The sequence below is a fragment of the Condylura cristata genome, unplaced genomic scaffold (assembly GCF_000260355.1).
Source record: "Condylura cristata isolate star-nosed mole 26May11 unplaced genomic scaffold, ConCri1.0 scaffold00013, whole genome shotgun sequence".
Taxonomy (NCBI): Eukaryota; Metazoa; Chordata; class Mammalia; order Eulipotyphla; family Talpidae; genus Condylura; species Condylura cristata.
Window position 1 is genome coordinate 20,033,466 of NW_004567114.1, and position 18,530 is coordinate 20,051,995.

An 18,530-nucleotide genomic window follows, 5' to 3' on the forward strand; every position below is an offset into this window, starting at 1 on the left:
TGCTGATGATCCTATTTTGCCATGTAATGTTCTGGGTGGATTAAAAGGGAAACTAATGAAATAGGCTCAAGAAAAGTGATATTACTACTGTGGAAGGTCCAAGTCTCACAGTCCTGGAAACGGATGGACATTAGTACTTCTTGGCAGGACACTGGTTTGGTTTGGAGCTTGATGTCACATTCATTTTTCTGGCTGCCAGTCTCCCGAAGGAAATATTGACCTTCTCGCTTTAGTTTTCTATATTTTATTAGTTGTTCATCATGGACAGGCTGGTTAGTATCAGAATTAAAGGGCCATTGGCTAAGAATTACCCATAGAACTCTGGTTGTTTTCAGTTTCTCTGGTACATTTTGGTAGATGACCAAGCCATGGATTTGGTGTTCCCTTCTCTTCTCATTCCCTTTTGGAAAGAGTTTAGATGGGCTGGGGAAAGATATTTGAAGCTTTCTGATCCAATGTAAATGAATCCTGTGGTGGGTAAATAATTTTCCTCCCTCCTTTGCTCTCCCGGAGTATTTTGATGAATAATGCTTCTCAAATAAGTTTATAAATATTCCCCTAGAGGTAAGAAGAGTATTAAGCTCCTAGCAGGTGTGCCATTAATGCTTTTAGTGTGTAGGGTAGAGCACAGAGGAGAGGAATCATCAAAACCCTGCGGTTTCATAGAATTTTCTGGAAAGTTGGTAGGCCATAATTGGGAACAAAAGTCTAGGAGCAGCACTGGTGAGGTGTGGCTCCAACTTCAAAGATCAAGTCAGGCTACTCCTTCAGTGTAGGAGTTTATTTTTGATTGATGGTAGAATAGGATCTACAGTTTGGCTGCCAACTAGGGCATATTTTTATCTAAAATAACTCCAGCAAAAAGCATAATTGATTAATCAACTTCACCAAAATTAAAAATAAATGTATTCCCTCTCTGTCTCCCATTATCTGCATGTCCAGCTCACAAATGATCCAACTCTAGTCTAAAAGCCTTTATTAGCAAATATTCATTCGCTTTTGAGGGCATTATACTTTGACTTTCAAATATAATGCTTTCTCCAATATATCTGTTACACTTTACCTGTGACCACTCCATTAGGGCTTTGATCAGCCTCAATGTCCCCATTATCTTTCAACAAAAGTTTCTACACTAGTTAGGGGCATTTCTTACTGCTACAGCGCCACCTACTGGCAGGCCATTACAAGAGCAAGCTAGCTGGGAGTTTTTGACCCCCTGTTTTGGAGTCCTTATCATCTTTGGCTTTATAAAATCCCAATTTCCATGTAATTTTGAGAAACTATCACTCTCTTGATAGCTGCTAATAGGTCTCTTGCTGTGGCATAAAGTCAGCAAGTGATAATCAGAAAATACGCTCTTACTCTTACTGTTACCTTACATTGGCCCTGACTTCACCCACTTTGATTTGCTCTGTCCTATAGCTGTAGCAAGGGCTCCAGATTGTGCGGGCAAGGGTTTGGATCTGGCGAAAATAACTTGGGGAGCTTCCAAAGATCCTGAAAAATGTAAAGAAAAATCCCTACTTAACACTTGATTTGATCTTGGCTGAAAGGTCAAGAGGTCAAATTTGAAACTAGGTTTTAGGGGATTATCGTTCCCCAGATGCTGCCACCCCATTTCCTGCCAAACACCAAATCCATGCTCTGTTTTCTGCCTTCTAACAGTGTAAGAGAGGGGCGTCAACCCAAATTCTTATCCCTCTGGCACATTTTGGGAGCAATAAGGGGGATTAAGATAGCAGGATAAGAACCTCAAGGGTTTTATTTATTTTTAATTTTAACCTATTATACTTCAAATCTATCCAGGATCTTCAAGAATCATAGAATTCATGGTGAAAAGAATATGATCATAAAAATAGGTCATTTCATTAAGAGCTACCAGGCAAATAATTTCACTTGAAAGTTACAGAGACTCCAAAAAACTGGGGGTTTAAGTGCCTTTGGGTTTATTTTACGTTAAAACAAGCCACTTTCTTTTGCTATATTACTAAGAGAGAAACAAGGAGGGGGGCGGGCAGAGTCATATAATACTGCCACAAAGGCTAATGTGAATTTTACCTGGACCGGAAACAATGCACATTGAACAAGGACATTTTCTCACTTTTTGTAAGTGAAATCCAGCACTGGTTTTCAAAGGATGGTAAGGTCCTTCTACCAAGTATAGAAGCGTACAAGCAACAACAACCACAGAGGTGAGGTGGGGAGAGCTTGGGCTCCAAGCTAGGAGAGGATGAGGCAGAAGTGTAGGGGCAGGAAGAGGGCAGGTGGTGTGGCTTCAGACGCCTGCAATGATGGCAGCTGACACTATCGAGCCAGTATGAGGGAAATGTGAGTTATCTAATGTGGCACTCTATGCTATTTTAGTTCATCATCACCACTTCAGGACTCAAGAAGACGCCATGGTTGTAAAGAAGGAAGGCCAATGGCTTTGGCTCTGAGCCAAAGGCCTTCACTCCAGCTTCCTTCTCAAATTTCCAAATGTGCTGACTCCACACCTTCCCTTCCAGAGCCAGCTCACAATACACAGCCTGAGGTGGAGAAGTCACTGCAGTTCTCTGCTGGGAGCTTTCACACAACTGTTCACAGAACAAAAACGCTCCTAGGCTGCCCTCATGGGGAAAGGACCCCAAGTTGTTTTCAGCAGTGCCCTGGTATGAACCACTATCTCATTCAGACTATCTGAGGAACAAAGTCACACAGCTATAAGCCTGCCTGGCCAGACCTGAGGAAGGGTCAAAGGGCCAGGAAACAGGCTTCTACTACATTCATAGACTCACTGATACCATGTTTAACCAACTGAGGTAACTGGACCAGATGCGGGCCAAGACCTTTGTCAGTTTAGCAATTCTTCCACAAGCACAAACTTCCCAGCTCTTAAGGGTATGTGGAACTCGACTTATCATGGGGGTTGTTCTCCCTTTTTGGGGTTTAAAGAAAAGTGTGTCTTTGAAAGTGTTTCTGACAGCTCTATCATGCCTTTTCATGCAATGTTCTTCTTGTTACTGGGCCCCCTTAAGGCCCCCTTGAATAATCACTCCTTTCAATTTATGAGTCAAACATTGAAGTGCCAGATACTTATATACTAGGCGTATAAATAACTTTTAACTGTTTTTTTTTTTCTTAAAAAAGAAAAAAAAAACCCAACAGGGTTAGTTACTATTAAAATGCTGAGGTAAAATGTTTATTGGGAAGTCTGGGAAATGCCTGAATCTCACTATATCATGTTCCTCTCTTGTCACGTATTTCTGTAACTAAGGATCATGAAGGCAAGAAAGTCACAGAATAGGGCCCTCCCTGGTGGCACTATGGTTGAAGCGCAGTAATGTGAAGCTAGCTGTAGCTGCTTCAGTGCGAATTTGATCCCCGGTCCCGGAGGTGACCCACAAGGTGCAGCAGACTTCTCCTGTTCCACATGCTGCTCCCCTCAGCAGTGTACTTCCTCAATCTGCCTATTCTGCTCCCCACTCTGTCTCTGGTGAACCCTCTCACCACCCCTGCACCTCTGGCCTGTACCCTAGTTCTGAATGCATAAATAAAAAATCTTAAAAAAAAAAATCACAGAATAGAAACAAATTCAAGGGACCTTAGGGGCCAAAGTCATTCAGTGACAAAAGCAGTAAACTACCTAAGCAAGGTGAGAAGAGTTAAGTGCTCATTTTAAGATAGAATCAGGGAAAATGGCTAATATAGGTGAGGTGCAAGTTCTGCTTTTCACTCTGGTTTCATGCTGACAACAAAATTCATTAGAACTGCTACAAAGTCTAAGTACCTTCAAGAATCAGTAAATATTCATCCACAATCAAGATGCCCTAAGTAGGATCCACTGGTTCCTCAAATTTCCAATTTCCTCAGCCAGAGTGCATGCAAGAGTTCAGTCCAGTGCTTAGTGTTTCTATTAGACCTGCAAGGAAGCGAAGCAGGAGGGTTTCCTGGCTCTCCTCCGTTGCCATCAGATTTGAAGAGCTGATGGGGACCTAACAGCTGCATTTCATGGATATCCTCCCACTGGGCCATGATTCTACTTCTCAGTCTGTGATAGTACTAGGTGAAAGCTTGACCTCCTCAAAAAGAACAATGTTCGAGCAATTCTTTTTGTTGTTGTTTGGGGAAAGAGGTTCAAGTACCCATTAAATATGTCTTGGATTCAGGTTCTAAGATTTTAGGTGGAGAACAAAGTTTCTATAGTCTTATCATTTTATCACCTGACCTAGGCATAACTGTAATATGACTTTGATTATGTCTCACAGTGAGCCTATGCGACATAGGTCATTATCCCAGAATAGTCCACCTAGCCTTGTAATCATTTTAAGGTATATTAATTATGTTAACCTTTCTTCCCTCTGGCATTATATGCCTTGATGACTTCCTACAGCTCTCAGAACCAACTTCTCCATGGCTTGTAAGTTGTTACTGTCACAGTCTTTTCTTGCCGCTCCCTAGGCCCAGTAACTCTGACACGCAAGGTCCCAGGCCACGAGGTGTCTCACCAGTTCCCTCACCCTGGACTTTGCCCACAATGCCTGCTCTTCCTCAAACTCCTTTCACCCAGGCCTCTCCTCTCTGGACTTGTCTAATATCAGATATTTCTTCCTTTGCAGAGCCTTCTCCAACTTCTAAAAAGCCTGGGCCACGTGGCTCGGGTTCAAATATTGCCCCACCATGTACTATCTGTGAGGTTTTAGACACATTTCATAAACTGTGTCTTTACTTTTTCAGCCATGAAACGGGGAATAGTTTCCATATTATGTATATGCCCACTTTGTTTACAAGAGTTAGTACATGTGAAGCATTCAGAACTGTGCCTGACATATAGCAAATGCTCAGCCAATGGCGTCTACTTTTACATCATGCGTCCCCAGAACCTGATATTTACCCACATTGCAGCTGACTCCTGTTGACTTTTCTCTCCCTGAATCTATCAGTTCACTGTGACCAGAACACTGTTCTGTTCACCCTGTGTTTACCTCAGCACCCAGCATGTGACTCTCTCCACACTACATGTTCAATAATAAACACTTGTTGAATTGAACCTAAGTGACTTTCTATTTTCTGGTTACTTACTATTGTACTTTTGTGAATTATTACTAATAGAGAATCACCCACGGGGCAGTTTTTCTTAGCTCAGTGACAGACATTAGGCCCTGCACAACTACCTGTCAACAGACATTAGCATGACAAGATTGAGGACAAAGACCTGCTTCCACCTACAAACTCTCATAGGCCCCTCAACTCTCTGAGTCTGTTTCCTCCTGTGAGAGAGACAAGAAGACCCACTTCACAGAGCTGTGGTGAGGCCTTAGTGAGAGATTCTACACGTGGAAAAAGTATGTAAACAGTGACGCATGAAACACACACACACATTTATTAAATGTTGCAAATGTGATAGCATTCTACCAGTCTGGGAAATTTCATGTATCCCACACAAGTTCCAGAAAATAATTCTATCCTAAGTTATCATACCATTTTAAAGAAGAATATAACAAAAAAAAATTCATTTGCTGATGAGTCGAAAGCCTGGCTGGTTCATTCTGTCGACTGGAGCTGAGGTAGGAGAAAGAATGAGCGAAGCACATCACCTTCCCTGCCAAGTCCCCCCTTGGAAGAGCTGAAGTGTCCACTCACCTGTCACGCTGGTGATGGGCACAAAGGCTGCAGAGTTAAGGCTGCTCTGGAGTCCATTCAGCTGCCCTTCTGTGGAGGACCCTCTGAAACACAAGCAGTTTGGTTAGACCTGCAGACAGGGAGGCAAGGCCAAGAACAGTCCCTCCTAGGATTGCGCCTCTTACACTTGCCCAGATAAATCATAACTGACATTAAAACAGATTTCATATAGAGCAGTGGTCCTTAGCCAGGGGAGGGGGAGGGATAGATACTGTGTACCCGACCTCCTACTCCTTCTCGTTCATTTAACAATGTTGGCTAGGTGTGCCTGTCGCCACTGTGGGGCCTACTGTCACCCGGGGGGTAGCACCAGAACTGGTGCTAAACAACATCTTGGGCAGGACGCTGGGAAGTCCCCCAAAATAAAGAATTGCCTACTCTGAGGTGTGGATGGTGCCGAGGCTGTAGAACTGCTACACAGACAGCCCTCCCCTCATGTCAACGCTGACGAGACAGGACAGACTATATATAATAGGATTCTGAGGGCACAGGTTTCCAGGCCCCGTGTCTCAGAATTCTCTGACAACTGGACACCCTAGAGACCACCGTGGGTCTCCCTGTGTCTGGCTCTTACCACTGTGTTTCTCTCGCTGCTTTTATCAGAATTATGTTTATGAAACTGTGCACCTGGCTGCTTCATAGCTGTTCTCCTTGCTAGCAGGTAAGCTCCATAAAGACAGAAACTGTTCTTTCTTATTCTCTCCATGGAGCCGTAACTCCTAACGTTGGACTGTGCCTACATTAGGTGTTCAGTAAATATTCTGGGGGAAAAGAATCTGAATACTGTTCCCATAAATACATAAATTTGTTGGGCTCATGCATTTTGATTTTAGCTGGCTTATAAAAATTTTACCTGTGAGGTAAAGTTTTCATGTACTCAGTTCATTATTAGCTGAGCAACTGTCAATCCCGCCACCAGCAACCTTCTCCCAGTACTGTTTCCACTTATTCATTCACACAGAAAATCCTTAAGTATTCCCAGTGCTGGGGATGAGGGGGGAAGTAGACGTTAAGCAGAAACAAGAGATACCAGCTGGGCTGGACTAAGGAGTAGCCCAGGATGTTATAAGAGAATGGGGGAGCCTGATTTAGATGGTGAGGAGAGTGGTTGAGGACAGTCTCTCTGAGGAAATCATATTTCAGCTGAGTCACAAAGTTAGGAGAAGTAGGCTGCAGCCAGGAGAATAGGAAGAAACAGTAAATATGATGATGCTGAGGCAGAGAGGGGTTCAGAGTGTTCCCAGAACCTTTGAAAAACAGCCAGGTGGTAACCATGGTGGGTAATCAGTCAGAGTTTGTCCAGTGTACTGGACAGGAATCTCCTAGAATGGCTTTCCAGGCCTTTTCTCTGGAGATTTTAATTCACTGGGTCTGCACAGGGGCAGCTGAGAACTTAGGCTTGTTATGTTTCCCTAGATTCCTAGGCTGTTGGTATCACCAGAAAAGACCAGGAGACATCGGCTTGTGGGGAAAGTAGAAGGGAGTCACGGGGTCCTTGTCCGGTCTGGTGGAGGTTCAGTGCCCAGGGAGACTCCGAACGCCTGCTGGAGACAAGCTGCCTGGAAACAGGCCCTAGCAAGGGGCTAAAGGTCACACTGTCCTAGAGTCTTTCCCTCCCCTCCAACCCCAGGCAAGGCGCTTTTGGCCCCTATTCCCCCTCCCCACTTTCTGTGAGGGCAGAGGGCCCCACAGGCAAAGTCCAGAGTGAAAGGTGCACAGGGAGGGCTTGTCCCTTTGCTCACAAGCTGAGGCCATGGAGAGCTACGTCAGGAATGCTGGCACATTATGTTTCTGCTGCTTAATGCCCCCTCCTCCCTTGAAGCCCCAAAGTATCTATACACTGATATTTGCTCTTCCAGGCCTAAGTGAAAAACAGAAATGCTCTGGAGGCTCTAGGATGGGCTCTTTCCTTCACAGAAGTTAAGGACACTCAGGGAGGTTCACTTGTGTGAGGAGCCACTGTGAAGAGGAAGCCTCTGCTGTCAGCAGGAAAAAGGGAAGCAGGGAGGCAAAATGCTTGGGTCCGTAGAAGAAACAAAGGTAAGGCTGAGAGGAGTCTCTCGGGGGTTAGAGCCAGTGAATTCTGGGCCTCGCAAACTAACCTCCTTTGAGAAACTGCCACCCCTCATTCACTAATAGGCTTTCTCCCCCTCACTCACTCATGAAATCCTGACTCTGGACCCCTTTGTACACAGTTCACTCCATTCACACCTATCACAGGCCTCGGGAGCCAACACTGGTCCAGGAATTGAACTGTCTCTAGAATTAGCATTAAAACACAAGGCCCCCCTTTCCTCACTGGTGGAGAAATGTGTCCACAGTCCAACAAGGGGAAAATTGGAGTGAATTTTTCCATGGAAACTCTGGTACATAAAATGGTTTGGGCCTGTTATTACTACTGTAGGCACCATATGGGCAAATACACTTTTGTTGTGATATCATCATTTCCTTGGGAAAATATATTCCAACTCTGGACAAGCCACTCCTAAGTGGGAACTGTGGAAACACAGGTTGTTTATAGTCTGGGTGTTAATCGGCTGATCTACCCCAGTAATGAGTCTTTACCGCCTTTCCTGGGGGTATACAGGAGCCACTCATGTGTCCCCGTGGTTGTCGCTAGGCTCAGTTAATGTGCTTTCAATCAGACTATCAGGGCCTACCTCACAGGTTGCTGAGGGTGAAATAAGAGGCTGAGTGTGCAGCGCATCTTCACAGCATCTGGTACTAAGGGCTCCACCAACAAGAACTAGTGTTAATATTGCTACTGATACTTGGGAGCATGGACAATCTTTGCATTCACTGTAAGCCTGTCTATCAATCTAATCATAGAACGATGCACTGACTCTAAGCCAGTGGAGGGTATTAGCTGTAAGCGTAGAAGAGTGACCACCAGACCTCCAGAAATTGGAAGTTAACAGTAATTTGTTTAAATTAAAGTGAAAGGGGGTTAAATGGCAACCCACACGTCACTAATCTCATAGTCCAAGGGCTCTCACCTGAGAATGACAAACTGTTAATAAAACTGAAAGAACCTTTTTTTTTTTTCTGCCAGCATCAGAATGATTCGCTGTTTCGTCAACTCTGCACCAATACAGTAGGTCTCTGGGTCCAGGGTGAGGTTTTAAAACGGATGCACTTTTAGGCGCATGGATAACACACGGAACAGTGAGGTGCTCTGATAAAGGCCCATGGGAAGTGAGAGGGCCAGGAGGAACGACGTCCCTTCCACCTCATCCTGAGGGAACAGCAAGCGGAAGCTGCCACTTGCTTGCGGCTGCTCTTCCTCTCTGGAGAGCTCAGCGTGCAGAGCTGTGGGGGCAGCTCCAGTGCCTGCCGTTCTCCGAGCAGGGCATATATGAAACATGACGGGTTCAGGAGGACTCAGAAAAACTGGATTATGAAATTATCAAGAGTGTTGCATTGTCAAATACTGAGATGGGACAAGAGATGTCGTTAGCTTTATATTATCGTAAGTGTGAGCTCAAATCTAAGAAGTGGGCTGGGAGTGAATGTGCGGTGCTCAGAGTTCTTGAGTGTGGAGGAGATGGAAAAGCTGAGGACGGGGTCAGGGGCTGAGAGCCAGAGGCAGGTAGTCTCAGCCCTTCTCCAGCAAAAGCTGCTGGGGGCTGATGAACACGGCCACCCAAACTGAAATATGAAATGGGGCTGTGTATAGTAGCAACAGAGAACTAGAAGCCCCAGTTCCATTAATAGTGACACACTCAGCATGTTTCAGCAGAACTGTCTTTCCTTGTTCATAGAACCTAAAGCGTTTCCTTAAACAGTAAATGTACAATCCCTCGCCCAGAATCCTCTCAATCGCTCCACATTCTAGGTAGTCCTCTTGCTCTCCATTTTCCTGAAGTCCAAGCGCGAGCCTTGGCACGGCACCATTCCTAGTCTGAGTAGTGGGAACAGCCCTTCCAGGCCTTTTGAAGAAGCAGCTCAATAATGCACTACAAAACAATCTCTCTACAAGCTGAAATACCACCTGTGTTTACCATTTGGAAAGATTTCCACGAGCACAAGTCTCTACTTAGGGCATGTAAGCTGATCAAATGACTGGCTAGGACTTCCACTGGCTTCAAGACCACACCATTTAGCCAGCCTACCGAACACACTCCCACAGTCTAGGAGGGTTTCAGTGACCTGAACCCCCATCATCCACTTTGCTGATAAAGGCTTTCCAAGGTGCTTTTCCCTGCCCCTCAAGTGTTTTCTAGTGACTCTTTATTGCCTTTATTCCTCTGTTCCCCGCCCCCCAGCCACCTCCCCCTTAAGTCTCCCTTAAAGTCCCCTCACCAATTATATTGATCAGTGGAAACTTTTCTGAAAGTAATATCCTTTCTCAAAGACCTGTTTCATTTTTTAGTTCACAAGGTTGACTATGGATCTGGTGCTGTTTCTCTCTGGGTTCTTCTCAAGACTTTCCACATTTCTAATACAGATGAACTAGTTTTCTATTTCAATGCTAAGTAAAATTTTATCTTGGTTTTATGCCACCATAGACCCTTCTGTTGAAGGAAGGTCCACACAAGGAAAGTGCCCATGATGACAGGGAGAACAGAGCTGGAAATGCTTCTCTCATCAAGACCGTAGCAAACAGACAGGGGGACATTTGGGAAGGTTCAGAGAACAAACACCCCCAAACCTGATCATTTTAATAAAATACTGGTGACAATGAAGCTCTTTTAATTACCCAAAGACAGAAGTCCCAAGATGCAAGAGGCTAAAGAACTGGATTCTAAAATGCAAAGCAGTTGCTCTGACTTTCTTAGCAAACATTTACTCCCAGATGAAATATCTCTCCATACTCCTTAAAATACACCCACAAGCACATAGGTGGACAGGCGCCTCCCACCTATCTGGGAGTGCTTATGCATTTCCAAGCCCTAAGCTAATACGCTTATCCTTAGTCCACAATAATGAGAACATTACTAATTGTTTCAAACCAACTCAAAAGGCAGTTAGTGACACCATCTGCTGTGCATGCCTGGTGTGGCGGTCATCTCATAAACACATGCTTCACGTGAGCTGGTCCACTGCATTTGTGGCTATACTCCTTTTGTTCTGAATATTGTTTATATGGGTCTTTTATTAGTCTTTCCAGAGGAAATCCTAGTGTATGTTGTTAATTTTTTTCCATCAATACCACCTACGATGAGCCAGACACGACTAGAGGCCCGAGTCTCTCACAGTTCTGATCTGTTGTAGGTGATTTCTGTATTTTTTCCCCACTTGTTTAAAATTAATGTTCAACTTAAATAATTAATTTGTTTTCAATCCCTTTTGTCTTTTTAATATATGTAAGGTTACAAGTTTACTCTGGAGCAGTTTTGGCTGTCCCCCAAAATTGGTATGTAGAGTTTTCATAGACATTCAGTTCTATGAAATTATGAAAATTTCATAATATTCATGATTGCCATCTTAACACATGAATACTAGGCACTCTTAAAGTTTGCAAACACATGTGCCTAAGGGAAAAAAAAACTTTTTATTTCTAACTTAAGGGCATTATTGTTGGAGAGTGTAAACTGCTGGATACTGACCATCTGAAACACACGAGCCTCATCTGAGACACAGCATGTGCGACATTTTGTTAATGTCCCATGCAGACTTGAAAGAAACTGCGTCTCCTGGATAGGTGCAGGGGTCTAGACATAGTTATTCTTGTTTTTTGGACTGTGATTTTCGAATCATATCAGGGTTGTAAAATCCATTTGGGGGATCACAATCAGCATTAAAAAAAAAAAAGAAGAAAACAAACCAGTATTTTGTGAAACTCTAATGTACATACCACACATATAAACATTTTAACTGGGTTACATATTAAAAGAAAGTATTTTATTATATACCCTATGGTGGTCAAAAAAGATTCAATATTCAAAACCCTCAGGAATTTTTGAGTTATCTAACAGCTATTGCGAGTCCATTTAAATAAATCACCACTAGGGCTGGATTGATGATTTGCTAATTTCTTCTTGTAATTTTGTCATCTTTTGATTTATACTTTGAATGTATGATGTTAAGCACCTAACGGCGCTTTTCTTTATTCATACTAATGCCTGTTGACTAATTCTATTTCATGTTTTGGCTGTACCAATATTCTAATTGCTATTGTATTGTTTATCTTTTCCCAAGCCTTTGCTTTTGGTGTGATTTTACTTTACATGTGAATTTAAAGCAGCTGTTAGCTAACCATTTTTAAAAGTGAAGTTTGATAATCTATCTTTCAACAGACGCGTATAATCTGCTGGTACTACGTCATTACTCATGTATTTGGACTTATTTCTACTTAGCTGTTTTCCATTTGCCATCTTTCCTATGCCTTTTCCTCCTATCCACAAGATTCAGAAGGTTTCCATATTCCCTCTCCCCCTCTGTTGGTTTGAAAATTACAGATTGTATATCACTTAGTTATTTTCTACTGAGGGAGTATATAGCCATCTGCATTCTTTCTTGCCCTCAACTGGACCCAAATCCTTTGATATACTCACTAACTACTGAACACTCCTAATCCCTAATCCCTACATCTCATCCTTACTGTCTGAAACAAGTATTTACAGGGTCACTAACATTTATCTACATTTTGTATTTTGGTACTTCTTGTTTCTTGTTATCCAACACGTCGGGATTCATTTTTATCTATTCAGTCTTTATTAGTTGTTTTAGTGGAGGGCATGGGTGGTTTGCCACTAGACTCTGAATATCTCCAATTATTTTTATTATGCCTTCTCTCTTGCATAACAGTTCAGCTATGTAAAAAATTCTAGATTGAAAGTTAGTTTACCTCAACACTTTGAAGTTATTAGTAGCTACTATCTTTTGTGATCTGTTACTGTTGAGAAGAATGCTTTATCATTAAAGTGGACATTCACTCAGGTGATAATTAAGACTTCTATGTTTCGTTCCCTGCAGTGTCACGATGATGCATCCACAGGTGCATGTGTTTGGTACATGGAATGAGTTAATCAGCTGAGGATTCCTGCCTAAATTACCAGTTATTTTTTTCAAGCATTGCCTGTCCACCGATCCCAGACATTTTTCCTCTGTCTCTGCACCAGTCACGTGATATTCCACAGACACTCTTATTAGACACACAGTCTGACAGGTCTGACCACTCAACACTATTAATTTCATCTACAAGGCATTCATGGTCCAGTTGTTGATTCTGTTGTCAAGTCTTTCTTAATGTGAGATTAACTTATATTTTAGAATTTTGGGTTACAGGCTCATTTTGAACAGGGTCATTTTCCCTCTTGTCTCTCTACTTGCTTGCCCCTTCCTGTCTGAAATCGCTAGTGTTAACTCCAGCTGGTCCCCCAGATTTCACTCCAGAACTAGACTTCCCACTGGTATTCCGGGGACCTGGCTTCAGTGATACTCAGGATAAATGCAAGTCAGAAAGTAAGTACTTTTGTGATAAAAGGTAAAAACAAAGTATCTGTCCTTAAGAGGCTTAGGGGAAACAGAACAAACAGGTGAAACAAGGAGATAGATGGTAGAGTCATTTGAGAAGTTGAGGATAGGGCAGCTGGGAAAGAGGCCGTAGGTGATAAACTAAAACCTTATTTTGAATTAAAAAGAAAAAAAGAGGATTAAGATGGAGCCACACACATGGAACAGACTGCGAGGGGGTGGGGTCATTTAGCAGAGGCAAGAGACGGGACAGAGGACACTGCAGAAGGCTTTAATGTCAGAGTAAGGACTCTTAACCTGTAAACACTTGCAAGGCTGCAACTATTAAAAAAAAAAAAAGGCTAAAAGAACTTTTTCAGAGCTGAAACGTTAAAATTGCTTCCTATGCCTAACCCTATGACTTTAAGAACCAACCTGGACAGTTAAAAAACTTACACCTGTCTAAGTTTTCCTTTTCTTGAGGAACCAATTTAAAGATTCTCTATTTTCCAAAATATTAACTTTCATCCATTTTTAAAACTTAGCAGCATACAATCATACAGCTTCTCATAAAATTTTCCATCTCCCCTGTGTCTACTTTTCAAACCCTTTTCTTACTCTGCTGGTAAAATTATGTTTATTTTCTCCTTTCCCAGCCCTTACCCCAAACTAAATAAAATGTTCAACTTAACTAATTTTATTGCTTGCTTTTCACTTTGCGCTGCCTTTCTTCTTGATATCCTTTGATCTATTTTTTCTTACCTTTGTTTTATTGACCCTCTTCTAATTTCAAGAGATGAAAGCTTAGTTCAGGTATGACAAATATGTGGCATGTATATTCACCACTCTCACCATCTTCCCTGTCTGTGGTAGACATTACTAATCTACCAAAGCATTGTTTTCTGCTAAGCTTAGAATCCTCATAATTTCTTCATGACACTAAGGCCTGCACCTTAGTGTCTCATTGAAGTCTCTTTGCCACTTGTATCTTGGTTAGTTTCTTTTCAATCTTTCTACATGTTAACAACAAAAATAACTAAGATCATGAATTTACCACCCTCCTGGAAACCAATCCTTTCTATCCCTTGTCCCTTTCCCTCCCCATACACTCTTTACTGGAGAGTAGTCAGGATGTTCACTGATGTCCACTGGGTTTTGAAAGTGTTTTCACCTTATGAAATTGTTTGCTATGTAAATGCCCAGCATTTTGTTTTCATCTTTCTTACTTACTTTGCTACATATAATTCTCTCAATTTCCCTCCTGCACCTCAACCTTTCTTATGGCTATATAATACTCCACTGCATGGAATACCATATCTTCTTGATCTAATCATCTGTCAACAGACAGGTTGCTTCCATGTCCTAACTATTGCAAATGATGTTGTTATGAACACTGTGGAACATATGAGGTTTCATGCTGATATTGTCATATTGTTTGGATATATGCTCAAAAATGGGGTTACTAGGTTGTACAGTATTTCTATTTTTAGCTTTTTAAGGTAAATTCAGATCATGTTCCACAAGGGTTGAATGAGTTTACATTCCCATCAACACTGTAAAGGGTTTCTTTTTCTCTGCATTCTCTCTAGTCCTTGGAAGTTTTTTTTGATATGTTACATTCTCAAGGTTGTGAAAGGGGATATCATTGTGGTTTTAAAATGCATCTTTCTTATTAGAAATGACAATGAACACTTTTTCATATCTTTTGGTGTTTCTCATATTCTCTTTGATAAATTGTTTATATCTGCTATCCACTTACTCATTTTTCTATTGAACTGCATGAGCTTTTTACATATCTTAAGATATTAATTCCTTATCAGTTATACTATGTAAATCAGTTTACTATGTAAACATTTTCTGCCATTTAATAATATTTATAAAAATTGCCTTGTGTCTCTGTGTATCTTTTTAACTTTTCTTTTTTTAATTGAGGTAACACTGGTTTACAATATTGTATGTGACAGAGATAAGGTGCAGTCACTACACAACACCCACTACCAAGTTATCCAACATCTTCCACTGTATAAAAGTCTTTTAATTTGAGATAACACCAACTGTTTGTTTTTAATTCCCTTGTTGCAGAGGTTCAATTATCAAAAATATCTTTTTCATTAATCTCATGGAATATATCACCAATGTTTTCATCTACGTATTTTGTTGTTACAGGTCTCATATCTAAGTCTACAATCCACGGAACTTATTTTTGTGTATGGGTTTAGCAAACAATTCAATTTCATTCATTTATGTGTGGTTTTCCAATTTTCCCCAGTACCACTTACTAAAGAGACTGTCCTTTCCCCACTTTATAGTTATAACCGCTTTAAAATAGATTAGATGTTGATATGTATGTGGATCATTTCTGGACTTTTGATTCTATTCCACTGACCTGTGTATTTTCATGCCAGTACCATAAATTACTTTATAGTAAAGTTTGAAGTCAGATAACACAATGCCTACATTTCTTCCCTTTTGTCTCAGAGATATTTTTGCAATTTGAGGCCTTGTGTGACTCCACATAATTTCAATATTTTTGTTCAATTTCTTTGAAAAATATTGCAGACACGTTTGATGGGGAGTGTATTAAATTTATATACCAGTTTAGACAGTATAGTAATTTTGATTATATTGCTCTCCCAATCCATGAACATAGGATATCCTTCAGTCTCCTTATGTTGCTAGCTAACTTATTTAGTAGCTTATACTTCTTGTTGTATAGGTTTTTTTTTACTGCCCTAGTTTGGTTAATTCTGAGGTATTTAAATTTTTTTTAAGGCAGTTATGAAGGGAGTTGCTTACTTAAAATCTTTTGCTTCTTGTTTGTTGTTGGAGTATAAAAAGGTTATGGATCTTTTTTTTTTTGCAAAATGATAAGATTTTGTAACCTATCATTGCTATACTCATTTATTGTTTCTAACAACTTTTTGATGGAGTCTTTAGGATTTTCTATATATAATAATTATATTGTTTGCAAACAGTGACAGTTACACATTTCCTACTTGGATTTTCTTTATTTGCTATGTTTATGTGATAGCTCTGGACAAATGCTCTAGTCCTAAGTTAAACAGAAGTGGTGACAATGGGGATCCTTGTCTTGTTTATGAGTTTACCTTTTGAGTGTATCTTGGGCTACGTTTCAGATGTTTTAGTAGGTACTTTTTTTATATTTAAAATTCAGCTTTATCAAAGTATAACTGACATAAAATTTAAAAATATTTTTAGTAATTTTGATACAAGTGTACATTGGGAGAGGATTCCCCTCATAAAATTATTTAACACATCCATCCATCATCACCTTGCATATAGTGAGAACATTTAAGTTCTACTTTCTTAGCATATTTTAATATGCTAATAATACAGTGTTATCAATTACAGTCATTATGTTTTACTTAGCTCTTACTCCTTACTTCCCCTAACTCTCTAGTCCTGGCAACCACCTTTCTGCTGTCTATTTATGTGCGTTTGACCTTTCTCTCTCTTTTTTAGTGATTCCACATGTGATACCATGAGGTATTTGTCTTTGTCTAACTTATTTCATTTAGTGTAATAACCTCAAGATCCATCTATGCTGTTGTAGATGGTAGGATCTCCTGAATAATAGTCAGGGTGTATGTATGCATGTGTATCTCACATGTTTACGCATACATTATTCACACAGTATGGTCAAACTAGTGTTTCCATATCTTGGTTACTGTGCACAATGCTGTAATGAACATGGGAACACAGACATCTCATCAATATTGAGTTTTCATTTTCTTTGGATATAGACCCATAAGTACTATCGCTGGATCATATGGCAGATATATTTATAATTACTTTGAGGACTCTTGATCTTATTTCCATAGAGATTGCAACAGTTTACATTCCTAACCAAAGGACTCCCTTTGCTCCACAGTCTCACCAATGCTTGCGATCTTTCATTTTTTTGACAATGGTTGTTTAAACAGGCATGAGGTGATATCTCCTTGTGGTTTTGGGCTGCATTTTCCTGATGATTAGTGATATTGAAAACCTTTTATATACCTGTATATCTTCCTTAGAAAAATGTCTAGTCAGTCCCTCTATTTTAAAATCAGAGTTTTTTGGTTTTTGCTTATGTGAATTCTTTATATATTTTGGTTAGTAACGCCTGATCAGATAAATGATTTGAAAATATTTTCTCCTGTTCCATATGTTGCCGTTTCATTTCCTTAAGTTTCCTTTGCCTTGCAGAAGCTTTTTAGGTGATATAGTCCCACCTGTGTATTTTTGCTTTTGCTGCCTTTGCTTTCAGTAACAAATCAACAAAATCATCATGAATACCAATGATAAGAATCTTCACTCTTATGTTTTCTTCTAGGAATTTTAGTTTCAGATCTACATCCAGGTCTTTAATCCACCGTTGCAGGGATTGTCCTTTCCTTGTTACTTATCCTAGACTCCTCTGTCATAAATTGACAATGTTTATTTTTGGACTCTATTGTTTTATGGATCGGTGTGTTTGTTTTTATGCCAATCCTACACTGAGTATCTCTTTAAAAACACAGCTTGAAATTAGGTAGTGTGATGCTTCTAATTTGTCTCTTTCTCAGGATTGTCTTGGCTAGTCAAGCTTTTTGTGGTTTCATAGAAATATTGGGATTTTTTTTTCTATTTCTGTAAAAAAAGCCATTGGCATTTTGGTAAGGAACGCACTGAGTCTGCAGGCTGCTTTGGGTGGCATGGACATTTTAACAATATTAATCCTTCCAACCAACGAGCATGGGATGCTTTACCACTCATTATGTTCTCTCTCTCTCATCTATGTGGTAAGTTTTCAGGGTTATCAATCTTTCACCTCTTCTATTAAATTTATGCCTAAGTATTTTATTCTTTTTGAAGTATTCCTAAGTGGGAGTTTTCTTAATTTAATTCATTTTGCTATTGGTTCATTGTTAGTGTATAGAAATGTAACTAACTTTTGTATATTGATTTTGTATTATTATCCTTATTAGTTCTAAGGGATTTTGGTGGAGTCTCTAGGGTTTTTTATTTGTAACAACTCTTCTGCAAATAGAGACATTTTTACTGTTTCCTTTCTGATTTGGATGACTTTTCTTCCTTTTTCTTGCCAAGAGCTCTGGCTAGGACTTCCAGTACAATGTTGAATACAAGTGGTGGGCGTTAAGTACCCTTGTCTTGTCCTGATAATTTCTATTTTCAATAGTTTGCCATATACTTTTGATCCAAGTTGCTTAAAAGAATATCTTAAAATTCTAAAATTATTTGGGTACTTTTAAATTTTGTTATTTTATTGTAAACTGATCATAGAATAAAGACCATAATTTTTTTTTTCTTGAAGAGTTGCGTTGTTTTAGTTTTGTAAGATATTTCATGGGAGCACTGCAAGGTAAAAAAGGCTCTGTATATTAATTTAATCTTACCAATTATATTGTTCAAAACCCTTTGTGCCCTGATGTTCGGCCTCTTTTGCCTGTAATAATGATGCTTCAGTT

General features: G+C 40.3%; 1 protein-coding gene across 4 annotated transcripts in view; it reads right to left on the reverse strand.

The window, feature by feature from the left end:
- The window catches only part of TTLL5 (tubulin tyrosine ligase-like family member 5), a 248,736-nt gene that overhangs the window by 34,151 nt on the left and 196,055 nt on the right, over positions 1-18,530 (reverse strand). For all 4 annotated transcript variants that reach the window (XM_012724493.1, XM_012724492.1, XM_012724491.1 and 1 more), the window contains one exon: positions 5,623-5,705. In XM_012724493.1, coding sequence (XP_012579947.1) covers positions 5,623-5,705 — 83 coding nt within the window. The remainder of the gene's footprint in view (positions 1-5,622; positions 5,706-18,530) is intronic.